At 49.3% G+C, this 13137-nt stretch overlaps 1 protein-coding gene across 1 annotated transcript in view; it reads right to left on the reverse strand.

The window, feature by feature from the left end:
* Positions 1–13137, reverse strand: part of LOC108788491 (voltage-dependent L-type calcium channel subunit alpha-1F-like) — a 72323-nt gene that overhangs the window by 57598 nt on the left and 1588 nt on the right. The window contains 5 exon segments of the mRNA XM_018558251.1: positions 2089–2192; positions 4503–4699; positions 6716–6868; positions 8755–8897; positions 11505–11644. Of these exon segments, the coding sequence (XP_018413753.1) occupies positions 2089–2192; positions 4503–4699; positions 6716–6868; positions 8755–8897; positions 11505–11644 (737 nt within the window).

The raw sequence follows: 13137 nt of genomic DNA on the forward strand, positions 1-13137 counted from the left end.
AACTGCAACTAGAGTATTAGAATTCTAGTAGCGATTGGAAAGAGGCTAGCGACAGAAGTTTCATCTTCCGGAGAAGCTTTCCAACTGCCCGAATGCTGGTCCTGACAGTAGGGGGCCACTCACCTGGCAGCAGACCACTTGCCCGACTACCCCTGTCTCATCAGCCTTGGCTACTGAAGGAGGGAAGCTGAAGAACATGTCTTCCCTGCCCGGGTCCAGGAACCCAGGGAGTTGTGAGAAAGGGGCCGGTGGCTGCATCTGGGCATGGGGAGTAAATGGACACTCTGCTCTAGGTCTACATGCTACATTTTGGTGCGCTGACCTGCAGTTTCTATATAACTCGATTCAAATGCTATCTAACCAAACCGCAAGGTACATGAAAGTATGGTGTAGCCCCTCCCCCCCCACCCCCACCCATCACCTTTTGTGAGGTGGCTACTCGAAATTTACAGGGTTATGGACAAAGCTTCCGCAGGCAGCCCAGTGAGTAGCCGAGACGAAGTGACGTGAGCCGTACGCTGCTCGGCTATCCACTTCAGTCTTGAAATCAGCCGTACATTGGCTGCCTTTGGTCAGCTGCTCTGCATGTTCGGCTGGGCCGAAAAGTGCAGACGGACTTCGACTCAGCCGATCCAACATACGGATCGGCTGAGCAGAAGCTGCGGCAGCTCGCTCGCTGCCGTTCGCCCCCTATTCTCAAAGGCAGTGAGTGAATAGCCGAATGCCACCGAGCGGCATTCGGCTCGGCTACTCTGCTCCGTACCTCCGCGGTACCGAGCAGAATAGCAAATAGTGAAAAAAAGTAGGAAAAAAAAGGTTTAAAAATGTAAATAAATGATAAATCTAAAAAAAATAAAGATTTCTTTAAAAAAAAAAAACAATTGGGCAGAGCTAGCTCCGCCCAACTGTTTCCTATTGGCTCGGCTGAGCCGCCCGACCACCTTCAGCTGCTGTACGTGCTATAGTGAATAGCCCATACAGCAGCCCTTTAGTGCGACTGAAGGGCTCCGGCGGTCTTCTAGCAGGTCCCAGCCAATGAATAAACCAACTGGGCGGCCGGGATGTCATTGTTTAATGACAGTTCAGCTGATCTGTCATTGCAACTAGGTGGAGCTAGCCATGAGATCACCGCTGGCTCCACCCAGCTGTCAGTGCGAGGCTTTCGGCCGGCCGTTAGCCCCGCTTCAGGTGTCACTACGGCTCAGACGAGCCGAACCATATGCCTATAGTGAATAGCCCGTACAGCAGCCCTTCAGTTCAACTAAACTGGAGCTATGGCTGATCCTTCAGCTAGCTTTGTGAATAACCCTCCTAGACAGACTAGTGATGACCTGGGTTATTCTGGCGGCTCCTTTGGGGGGGGGGGTTTAGGGTGGGTGCTACAATGGCAACCCACATCAGACCAGCATGGCTTAATACAAGGGTTCCGGAGGGATTGAGCCTCATGTCAAGATACTAAAATAATCCACATTCTTTTTAGTATATATTCATCTGTCCATCTAATATTTTGCGTCTACTAACTTTCCCTAATTTGTCCTTTTCTACCCAAAGAGCAATATTCTGATACTGACTGCAGTTATGGGTAAGGTATATAGCCATATAGCCATGTCCAGCAGGAACGTGCAGAAATCAATCACAGACCGGAGTTCTATCGAGATGTCCAACTTGTCGAGCTCTCCAACTCCCGTCAGTGCGTCTGCGTGTCCACCTAAGAGCAGCGTCGCGTTGCCTAATTTGCGTTAGTGAGCGGGCACCCGACGGCACAAGTAGTGATTGCAGTCGGAGAACTCGATGGGGATTGCGAGGCCGCACAGGCGCACCTAGGGCAATTGGGCAAGTCGACGAGGCTTGGAAAAATGCCAAGGCTGGCGCACTAGCGCCGTCTCGTCGAAATCTCCAACGGATGTGACGTTACGGGGTTGGAGATCTCGACGGGTTGGCCATTTCGACAGAACATCGGCCTATATTGGTTCAACTACACTAAACTACGTATAGCAAATATGTCATTGGTCTGAAGTTTATACCATGTTAGTGAATACTCCCCCCAATAAACCCCTTTGTCTGGTACTTCTGAGTGAATCCACTTACCCGCTCAAGACACCCAACACAAGGTTTAGGACAAAGAAGGATCCGAAGATAACCAAGCTGACAAAGTAAACCCAGGGGAGCTCGTAGCCCATGGCGTCCTGCATCTGAGAGGCACAGAAGAGTATATGTCAGTTATATAAAGCTGGTAACCCTTTATTCTTCTCTAATCCGAGGTATAATATTAAACATATTGTAAAAATCGCCATAGAGACCCAGGCGGCCACTATGGGGCCCATGAACAGGGGGGCCCGGCCAGGGCATCCCCCTGATGTCGTGTGGGCCGCCTGGGTCGCTATGGCATATCAGGGTGCTGGCTGTCACTGACACAGCTCAGCAGTGGCTGTGAGAGGGAATGCGTCGGGACGGGCAGTGTGGCTACCTGCACTGAGAACAGAGGGAGATCAGTACACGATCTCCCTCCGCTCTCCTCCCCGAGTCTCTGTAATGCAGGAAGTGATGTTTACGACATCACTTCCCGCATTCCTCTGTCACTCTCCGGCTACAGAAACCGGAGAGAAGCTGATGTAGCAGATCTGTGTTTCATCAGCTTCTCTGGGGGTCCCTAGGTGACATTAGAGGTCTTAGAGACCGCTGATGTCTCCATAAAGCAGACCTGTCGCTGTAATGTGATATCACATAGGGGGATTCTTATCACCCTATGTGATAACAGTAAACTTAAGTGTAAAAAAAAAAAAGTTACAAAAAAAAACCGTTGGTCACAAAATAAATAAGATTTGCACACAAAAAAAACCACTAATTTTTTTTTCAAGTCCCCCACCCCCACATAGATGCGCAAAAATTTGTTTGGTGCGCCTACATGCAAAAACAAGGTCCTGCAGTTCCTGTGCTCGACTGCAGGTGTCTCAAGGCAGCCAAGAACTGTCAGGTACCAGACCACCCCTGGGTGGTGCTGGAACCTGCGACTCCAGTGCTCACCTGCCAGCGATTATCCACCACCTGGTGCTTCCTGGGAGGGTACTTAATCCCTCCCTGCAGTCAGGACTGTAGCTCAGTATCCTGTCGCCTTTCCTTGACTAGTCCTGAGCCCTGTTACCTGCTTGCAGTCCTGAGCCCTGTTACCCGCTTTCAGTATCCTGTTACCTGCCTGTACCCTGACCCTTTGTCCTTTAGCTCCCCTGGTGTGGCCCAGCTTGGGTCCTGTTACCTGCCTGTACCCTGACCCTTTGTCCTTTAGCTCCCCTGGTGTGGCCCAGCTTGGGTCCTGTTACCTGCCTGTACCCTGACCCTTTGTCCTTTAGCTCCCCTGGTGTGGCCCAGCTTGGGTCCTGTTACCTGCCTGTACCCTGACCCTTTGTCCTTTAGCTCCCCTGGTGTGGCCCAGCTTGGGTCCTGTTACCTGCCTGTACCCTGACCCTTTGTCCTTTAGCTCCCCTGGTGTGGCCCAGCTTGGGTCCTGTTACCTGCCTGTACCCTGACCCTTTGTCCTTTAGCTCCCCTGGTGTGGCCCAGCTTGGGTCCTGTTACCTGCCTGTACCCTGACCCTTTGTCCTTTAGCTCCCCTGGTGTGGCCCAGCTTGGGTCCTGTTACCTGCCTGTACCCTGACCCTTTGTCCTTTAGCTCCCCTGGTGTGGCCCAGCTTGGGTCCTGTTACCTGCCTGTACCCTGACCCTTTGTCCTTTAGCTCCCCTGGTGTGGCCCAGCTTGGGTCCTGTTACCTGCCTGTACCCTGACCCGTTGTCCCTTAGCTCCCCTGGTGTGGCCCCATGATTCCTGTTACCTGCCTGTACCCTGACCCGTTGTCCCTTAGCTCCCCTGGTGTGGGAGTCCTGAGTCCTGTTACCTGCCTGTACCCTGACCCGTTGTCCCTTAGCTCCCCTGGTGTGGCGACCAATTCTCCCTTAGCTCCCCTGGTGTGGCCCAGCTTGAGTCCTGTTACCTGCCTGTACCCTGACCCGTTCTCCCTTAGCTCCCCTGGTGTGGCCCCATGAGTCCTGTTACCTGCCTGTACCCTGACCCTTTGTCCCTTAGCTCCCCTGGTGTGGCCCACCTTGAGTCCTGTTACCTGCCAGTACCCTGACCCGTTGTCCCTTAGCTCCCCTGGTGTGACCCAGCTCCCCTGGTCTTGCCCGGCTCCCCGGGTTTACCTGGCTTGTATACCCTGAGTGTGTATATATTATATTTAGTTGGTTACTAACTTACTTGTGCTTGCTTGTGGGTTGTTTGTGGGGTTGTTGTTGTATTTGTTTTGCTGGTTACAAATAAACTGTATATAACTCACTGACCTTGTCTAGTGCGGTCATACAAATTTGGTCCTCCTGCGTGGGTACCTGCATGCGGTGTGGGGGCACCCGCGCACGGTACCCTGACAGTAGGGGTAGGACAGAAATGAGAAACGAAGGGGACGGTGTCGGGATTAACGCGCTGTGCAAAAAGCTCTGAGAACAAATCTCACCCAGTAGAGAACATCTGTCCAGCCCTCCATGGTGATGCACTGGAACACGGTCAACATGGCGAAAAAGAAATTGTCGAAGTTGGTGATGCCACCGTTGGGTCCCTCCCACTTCCCGCGGCACTCTGTGGTATTCAAATTGCATTCCCTTCCGTGGCCGGAGAAAGCGCAGGGCGCCGGCTCTTCCTCTGAGACCAGGTCTGTTAGACAAATAAAGGACGGGTTGGAAGATTCGATTAGCATGGGCTAACAGTATAAAAGTGACCTCCGGCCTTCCCTTCAGTCTTGCACAGTTGTACCGGCTCCTCCCCTGGACTGAAATGGCTTCCCCTTATGTCACTGCACGCTGTTAGCTTCGTATAATGTGCATTAGAAGCTGCAGCAAGTCAGAGTCTGCCTCATTTCCTGGCTGGAGCATCATCTAGCCTGACTGTCTCTGGCCCCGCCCCTTTCTTTCATTGGATTTCAGTTCTTTCAATCATGGAGTCTCAGGATCACTTCTGGGCGTTACCTGTGCAAATGAGGTCCACCTAGGAACGCCCACTCCTCCAGACTGACACCCATACTACAAGGCATTTTGATATTTGCATAACTCCTCCCAAGAGCCAGCCCACTGCTTGTATAAGGGCTGATAGCTCTTCAAAGGAGTACTGAGGCAGGGTGCTGTGATGTTTTCAGGAAGCTATGTACAGCACCCTGCTATACATCACTTCCTGTTCATTTATGAATGGGGACATAGTAAATATTTACTATCTGCTCATTTTATGAATGAACAGGAAGCGGCTCAGTACAGATCTCGACACAGGCGGGGGATCGGTAGGGATACAGACTGAAGTTTGCAGTTGGTTCCGAGCGTGGAGAAGAGTTTTTGTACTATGGGCATTTTGCCCATAGTACCATTTTCGGCCAAAATGTTTTGGTGGCTGAAACTTGGGTATACATCATCCCTATACAAAACACTTTTATTTAGTAAAGTGGGGAAGGGTTGGAACATCTTTTTTGTGTTGTTTCTTCCCCCACTGGGGAGGTTTCTGCTCACTTCCTGTGTGTCAGAATGTCATATGGTGTCACTAAAACAGGAAGTGACAACCTAGCCCAACTTTCCAAGCCTATACAAGCATGCTAGCGCAACATTCTTGTTAGGTTTAAGCTGTATGTACCCAATAGCATTGGGAGATGATCAACTCCAGCCTCCAGACTCATTAGTAGACCCTGATAGACTCCATCTTGACACTGGACAGCAGAACTTATTGAAGATCGTCTAACTTAAAGTTAGACATATTAGTAGGTTCTCATAGACTCCATCTTCACATTGAACAGCAGAGCCCATTGAAGAACGTCTAACTTAAAGTTAGACTTATTAGTAGGCCCTGATAGACTCCATCTTTACATTGAACAGCAGAACCTATTGAAGAACGTCTGACTTAAAGGTAGAATTATTAGTAGGCCCTGTTAGACTCCATCTTTACATTGAACAGCAGAACCTATTGAAGAACGTCTGACTTGAAGGTAGACTTATTAGTAGGCCATAAAAGACTCCATCTTGACACTGGACAGCAGAGATTATTGAAGAACGTCTGACTTAAAGTTAGACTTATTAATAGGTCCTGATAGACTCCATCTTCACATTGAACAGCAGAACTTATTGAAGAACGTCTGACTTAAAGGTAGAATTATTAGTAGGCCCTGTTAGACTCCATCTTTACATTGAACAGCAGAACCTATTGAAGAACGTCTGACTTAAAATTAGACTTATTAGTAGGCCCTGATAGACTCCATCTTTACATTGAACAGCAGAACTTATTGAAGATCGTCTGACTTAAAGGTAGACTTATTAGAAGGCTCTAAAAGACTCCATCTTCATATTGAACAGCAGAGCCTATTGAAAAACATCTAATTTAAAGGTAGACTTATTAGTAGGCCCTAAAAGACTCCATCTTGACACTGGACAGCAGAGATTATTGAAGAACGTCTGACTTAAAGTTAGACTTATTAGTAGGTTTTGTTAGACTCCATCTTCACATAGAACAGCAGAGCACATTGAAGAACGTCTGACTTGAAGGTAGACTTATTAGTAGGCCCTGATAGACTCCATCTTCACATTGAACAGCAGAGCCCATTGAAGAACGTCTGACTTGAAGGTAGACTTATTAGTAGGCCCTGACAGACTCCATCTTGATACTAAAAAGCAGAGGCTTATATTTCCAAACTCTTACCTATCCCGATGTAAAAGCAGGTTTTGTGCATGCGGCCAATAAAGAGTTCCAGTCCAATGATGGCGTAAATAATGATGACAAACAAGACGAGAAGAGCAATGTGCAGTAAAGGGACCATTGCCTTCATGATAGAATTCAGTACAATGTGTAGACCTGCGAGACACAATAAGCACGGTGTAACTGATTTAGGACGGCAGCAATGAAATGACAGAGTGGATTATCATATTACTGCATCTCCCTCTTACCCTACTTGGAAGGTTTAAAGGAGAAAGTCGGGATCCGTTCCGGCTGCGGCGTCTCAGTATACCGCGAGCTGTAGCTCCCTATATACTGAGCTTAGGGTGACGGGAGGACGCTAGTTTGTGTCCTCCCGTTACCCTAAGGAGAACTATGGGGAAAAGCCCTGACTCTATAGTTCTCCTTTAATGACACAAAGATTTTACTCTGAAGGTTTTATGGAAAAAAAAAAAAGTTACTTTCTTAGATTTGTTTCTGAAACACCAGAGTGACCCCAAGATGCCTGAATCACCATGGATCAGATTTCATACCTGGTAATTGGTATCTGTGAGGACAAGTATTGGTACTTGTACTTGGTCAGGAAAAATGGTAACGGTGCACTCCTAAGAGATATATATATATATAGTATATAGAGAGACTATATATTAGGGATGCACCGATATCGAGTATTCGGGCGAGTACTCATACTCGCCCAAATACTCTGATACTTCTAATACCGGAACTGACCGGCAGTGCGGAGGGAGCATGGAGCCGGCTTCCTTTCCAAATCAGGAAGTTGGGTGGTGGGTTATGACCCACCTCCCGGCTTCCTGATTGGCTAGGAAGCCGCCTTCACGTGTTGCTAAGCAGCCTGGCTTCCTAACCAATCTGGAAGCCAGGTGGCACGTAATGACCCGCCTCCTGCGCTTCCTGATTAGTCAGGGAGCCAGCTTCACTTGTTGGTAGGCAGCTTGGCTTCCTAACCAATCGGGAAGCCAGGCATCACCTCATAGCTCGGCGCCCAGCTTCCTGATTGGTCAGGAAGCCAGGCGGCCTCTGCCGCCGGTGTTCTTTCGCTGAGACACCGGCTTCACAGGCAATCAGGAAGCCGGGTGACGGGTCATGATCCGCTGCCCGACTTCCTGATAATCGGGGCACAAGGCAGCGGTACTCGGTATCGGCGAGTACCGGGAAAAAAAATATGGGTACTCGTACTTGATACTGAAAAAACTGTATCTGTGCATCCCATATATATATATATATATAAAATAAATCATACATTAATACAGGGATGCACAAATCCCAGGAGCCTCGTAGACAATTCTCCTTAAAAATGGCAGCTGCCTCCTAATTTTTGAGTTTTTCTCTAGCCTTAGAGATGGGAAAGTACCTGTACCTGGTAACTGTGCATCCCTACAAAGAACCCCTACAAATACTTCAGCATTCAAACTAGTCCCCTTCCCAACGAAAAAGAAGAGTAAGACTAAGTGACAGCAGACTGGGCAGTGATTGAAGGATGGAAAATGGCCATAAGAATTGGTGAGGTGGTATGGAGAAGGTCCTAAAGATGAGTTGACAGAACAGTGCTGGAGGGCTGAGGAGGAAGAAGGCCTACAGATATGGTGGAGGGGACTGGTCGTGGGAGTATTGGTAGAGATGGATTGGCAGGGCAGGGATCGTGCATGATCAATATCTTCTCACCGATGATATAAACAGGAAAAAGGAAGCTGAACTTAGAATTTTACATCAAAAGAAGGAAAGTCTACACTCTAAGGCCTCGTTCACACCTTGGCGTATTTCAGCCCGTCCCTAACGCGCTACAAAACGGCCCACGCCTGAAAAGGTACATGTACTACTTTGGGCCGTTTTTGTTGCGCGTTTCCATTGGGATACAGCCAAGTAGCCCTCGGAAACGCGCATTTGTCGCGCGACAGATGTGCATATGCAATACGTCTAGGTGTGAAACAGGCCTTAGAGAAAACCCTTCGCAAAGCTTTGACAGGATAACAATTCCCAAAGGCATTGAACCCAACGATTCTTACTTGGGACACCAGATACAAGTCGCAGGGGTCTCAGTACACGAAATGCTCTTAGCGCCTTCACATCAAACCCACCGGGCTTCCCGCTCATGTGATGAGCATCTCCTTGTTTATGAGAAAACTGTTCCAGAATAACACTGAAGAGCCTGCAAGACATCAGAGGGACACGTTATAATTGGGAGGGCTAGGAAGAACAACTGTCCTTTATGCCTATGACAACCAATCAGCTTCATCCCTTCAGTTTTTCAGTTTCCTAAAGTTCATTTGAAACTAAGAAGAGAGAATCTGGTCGCAGATGTGTCATTTAAAGGGAGGTCTACAGCCTGTTGGGTTTTAATTGTAGCCTCTGCCCCCGCTGGGAAGATTTGTCCTCTCTGTTCACGGTGCAGAAGGTCACCCAAAAGAGCTGTCACCTTACCATCAATAGAGGTGAAATCTTCCAATGTTCCGATGACTTTTTATTATTTCCTCTTCCTGTTGTGTCCCGGGCCAGAATTACTCTCTCTGCTGCCCCAAAGGCCAGGTTCCTCAATGCGCCCCCCTCCCAACCAAAGCCCCTCCAATGGAGAATGGCAACCAGATGGCGGGGGCGGCAGGATTGTTTTTTATTTAGGTTTTTGGCCTCCAAAAGAGAGACAATTCCTCCAAAAGGGGGTCAGTTGCTCCAAAATAAAGACTATTCCTCCAAAAGAGGGACAGCGCCTCCAAATGAGAGACTATTCCTCCAAATGAGAGAGAGTCCCTTCAAATGAGAGACAGTTCCTCCAAAAGAGAGACTATTCATCCAAAAGAGGGACAGTTCCTCCAAAAGGGGGAAAGTGCCTCCAAAAGATGGACAGTGCCTCCAAAAGAGAGACAGTGCCTCCATAAGAGAGACAGTTCCTCCAAAAGAGAGACTATTCCTCCAAAATGGGGGCAGTGCCTCCAAAAGAAGGACAGTGCCTCCATAAGAGAGACAGTGCCTCCATAAGAGAGACAGTTCCTCCAAAAGAGGGATAGTTCCTCCAAAAGAGAGACCGTTCCTCCAAAAGAGAGACCGTTCCTCCAAAAGGGGGACAGTTCCTCCAAAAGGGGGACAGTGCCTCCAAATGAGAGACAGTTCCTCCAAAAGAGAGACAGTTCCTCCAAAAGAGAGACCGTTCCTCCAAAAGGGGCACAGTGCCCCCAAAAGAAGGACAGTGCCTCCATAAGAGAGACAGTGCCTCCATAAGAGAGACAGTTTCTCCAAAAGGGGGTCAGTTCCTCCAAAAGAGGGACAGTTCCTCCAAAAGAGAGACCGTTCCTTCAAAAGGGGGACAGTTCCTCCAAAAGGGGCACAGTGCCTCCAAAAGAGAGACAGTGCCTCCAAAAGAGAGACAGTGCCTCCAAAAGACAGACAGTTCCTCCAAAAGAGAGACCGTTCCTCCAAAAGAGAGACAGTTCCTCCAAAAGAGAGACAGTTCCTCCAAAAGAAGGACAGTGCCTCCATAAGAGAGACAGTGCCTCCAAAAGAGGCACAGTTCCTCCAAAAGAGAGACCGTTCCTCCAAAAGGGGCACAGTGCCCCCAAAAGAAGGACAGTGCCTCCATAAGAGAGACAGTGCCTCCATAAGAGAGACAGTTTCTCCAAAAGGGGGTCAGTTCCTCCAAAAGAGGGACAGTTCCTCCAAAAGAGAGACCGTTCCTTCAAAAGGGGGACAGTTCCTCCAAAAGGGGCACAGTGCCTCCAAAAGAGAGACAGTTCCTCCAAAAGAGAGACAGTTCCTCCATAAGAGAGACAGTTCCTCCAAAAGGGGGTCAGTTCCTCCAAAAGAGGGACAGTTCCTCCAAAAGAGAGACCGTTCTCCAAAAGGGGGACAGTTCCTCCAAAAGGGGCACAGTGCCTCCAAAAGAGAGACAGTGCCTCCAAAAGAGAGACAGTGCCTCCAAAAGACAGACAGTTCCTCCAAAAGAGAGACCGTTCCTCCAAAAGAGAGACAGTTCCTCCAAAAGAGAGACAGTTCCTCCAAAAGAAGGACAGTGCCTCCATAAGAGAGACAGTGCCTCCAAAAGAGGGACAGTTCCTCCAAAAGAGAGACCATTCCTCCAAAAGAGGGACAGTTCCTCCATAAGAGAGACAGTGCCTCCAAAAGGGGGTCAGTTCCTCCAAAAGAGGGACAGTTCCTCCAAAAGGGGGACAGTTCCTCCAAAAGAGAGACCATGCCTCCAAAAGGGGGTCAGTTCCTCCAAAAGAGAGACAGTTCCTCCAAAAGAGGGACAGTTCCTCCAAAAGAGAAGACAGTTCCTCCAAAAGGGGGACAGTTCCTCCAAAAGAGAGACAGTTCCTCCAAAAGGGGGACAGTTCCTCCAAAAGAGAGAACGTTCCTCCAAAAGAGGGACAGTTCCTCCAAAAGAGAGACAGTTCCTCCAAAAGGGGGACAGTTCCTCCAATTGAGAGACTATGCCTCCAAAAGGGGGTCAGTTCCTCCAAAAGAGAGACCGTTCCTCCAAAAGAGGGACAGTTCCTCCAAAAGAGAGACAGTTCCTCCAAAAGGGGGACAGTTCCTCCAAAAGAGAGACAGTTCCTCCAATTGAGAGACTATTCCTCCAATAGGGGGACAGTTGGGGGCTCTTCACTCTTTCTAAGTGCACTCTAATTGGACTGCTACAGGCAAAGAGAACATGTCATCAGACATGTGAGGCCGGGAGGTCTGACGTGCATGCTGTGGTGTGATCATTGCATGCTGTGCGTCCGAGGGGGGACCCTGGTGCGCGGGAATGCGTTTCGGAGCTCACCCTATAACCACAATGACGAAATCCAGCAGGTTCCAGCCATTCCTGATATAGGCACTGGGGTGCAGGACCAGTCCATAGGCGATGATCTTCAGGAAACTTTCCACAGTGAAGATGATGAGGAAGATGTATTCCACTTGTTCCTGATACACATCAAGCACAGTACATACGAGTCATAGATGGCCATTTATAAAATGCACGCAGGATGATATCACAATGCTGCAGCTCTGCCCTGTACATCATAACTAATCCCCCTTTTTTTTTTTACTAGAATCCCTGTATTGTCTGTTGTTTTATCTTCTGTTGCATCTCGGTGCTGCTGATCCCCTGCAGCCTCTTTGCAACCACTTCCTGTCTACATGCACTCCAGCCATTCCATTTTTTTTTTATGGTGACAGCCGTGGAGCATGCCGATGCAATGAGTGTGGGGGGGGGGGTGGGGGGGTTACCTCTGACTACACAGACTTACAGAGAAATGTGATGTGACTACTAGACATTTAGTGATAGGCGGGGCTGTAGTCAGCCTGGCTGGATTATAGTTGACATTTATCTGGGTAATTCCAGGTGTCTGGCATTGCCTGAACCCCTCCCCCCTCCCGTTCTGGGCGGAGTGTGACTCTGTCATATTGTGGGGCAGCCAATGAGAGGCACTGTAGTGTATGTACAATACAGCAGCCAATCACTGGGCTTCTCTCAGGCAGTGGTGCATGCTGGGATAGGGGACATATACTGGAGGGATTTGCCATGTGCTCTCTCTCTCTCGCCGGGACCAGCCATGGAGTAGGGCTGGGTGCTGTTCAGTCTCCCCCCCAGGCTAGGCCGGAGGCCTGGGGTTGGGAATGGGCTGGTGTGAGGGAAAGGTTTCCCCGAGGCCTCCAACATGGAGGAGGCTTGTGTTGCTGATAGAGGAAGAGAAGTGGGACCAGTGCAGGCTCTTGATGTACCCTGGAACTCGGAGGACTTCAGGAGCATGGTCGGTGTCTTTCCTGCTTGAGCATCTGTATCCATCCTTCCTGTCTGCTACATCAGTTGCCATCCGCTGTCTCCCAAGTGGATCTTCACTGATAGGCCAACCAGGTCTGGTGAGTCTGGAGCTCTTGTTGGTTACCCCTGGACACCTAGAACCCCCTCCCCCCCATACCCTCTCTCCTCAGAGAAGATGTTCAATAAAACGTTATTCTGCATTATACTACTGGAGTGGACCTCAGTCTGTGGGCATCAGAAGAAGGGCGGTTAGTGCTAATGGGCGGGCAGCTGAACCCTAGACAGACTAGAGATGAACCGGGCATCAGGCGGCTCCTTCGGGGGTGAGCGCTACATTCAATAAATGCTGACTGGTTAACTGTCACCCCTCGAAAAATCGTCCCTAGTCCGTGCCAATGTTTGCATGAGTGGTAGGGATGAGGGGAGCAAGGCCCGATTCGAATGGTTCCATGTATAGGGAATGAATGCGTTCCTGCAAATGGTGTGAAGTTCTCTTCAATGCGACGTGGAGCACGGCTGATCAAATCAAATCATAATAATAATAACCATTGTTACGTCACCCATCTCGCCTCACCCATTGCCTCCTTCTTCACGCCGATGGGGATCCCCACCCCTCCTTCGGGGAAAACCCGCAGCGCTGGATTAAAACTCA

Source organism: Nanorana parkeri, unplaced genomic scaffold (genome assembly GCF_000935625.1).
Source record: "Nanorana parkeri isolate BGI_ZX_2015 unplaced genomic scaffold, ASM93562v1 scaffold15, whole genome shotgun sequence".
Taxonomy (NCBI): domain Eukaryota; kingdom Metazoa; phylum Chordata; class Amphibia; order Anura; family Dicroglossidae; genus Nanorana; species Nanorana parkeri.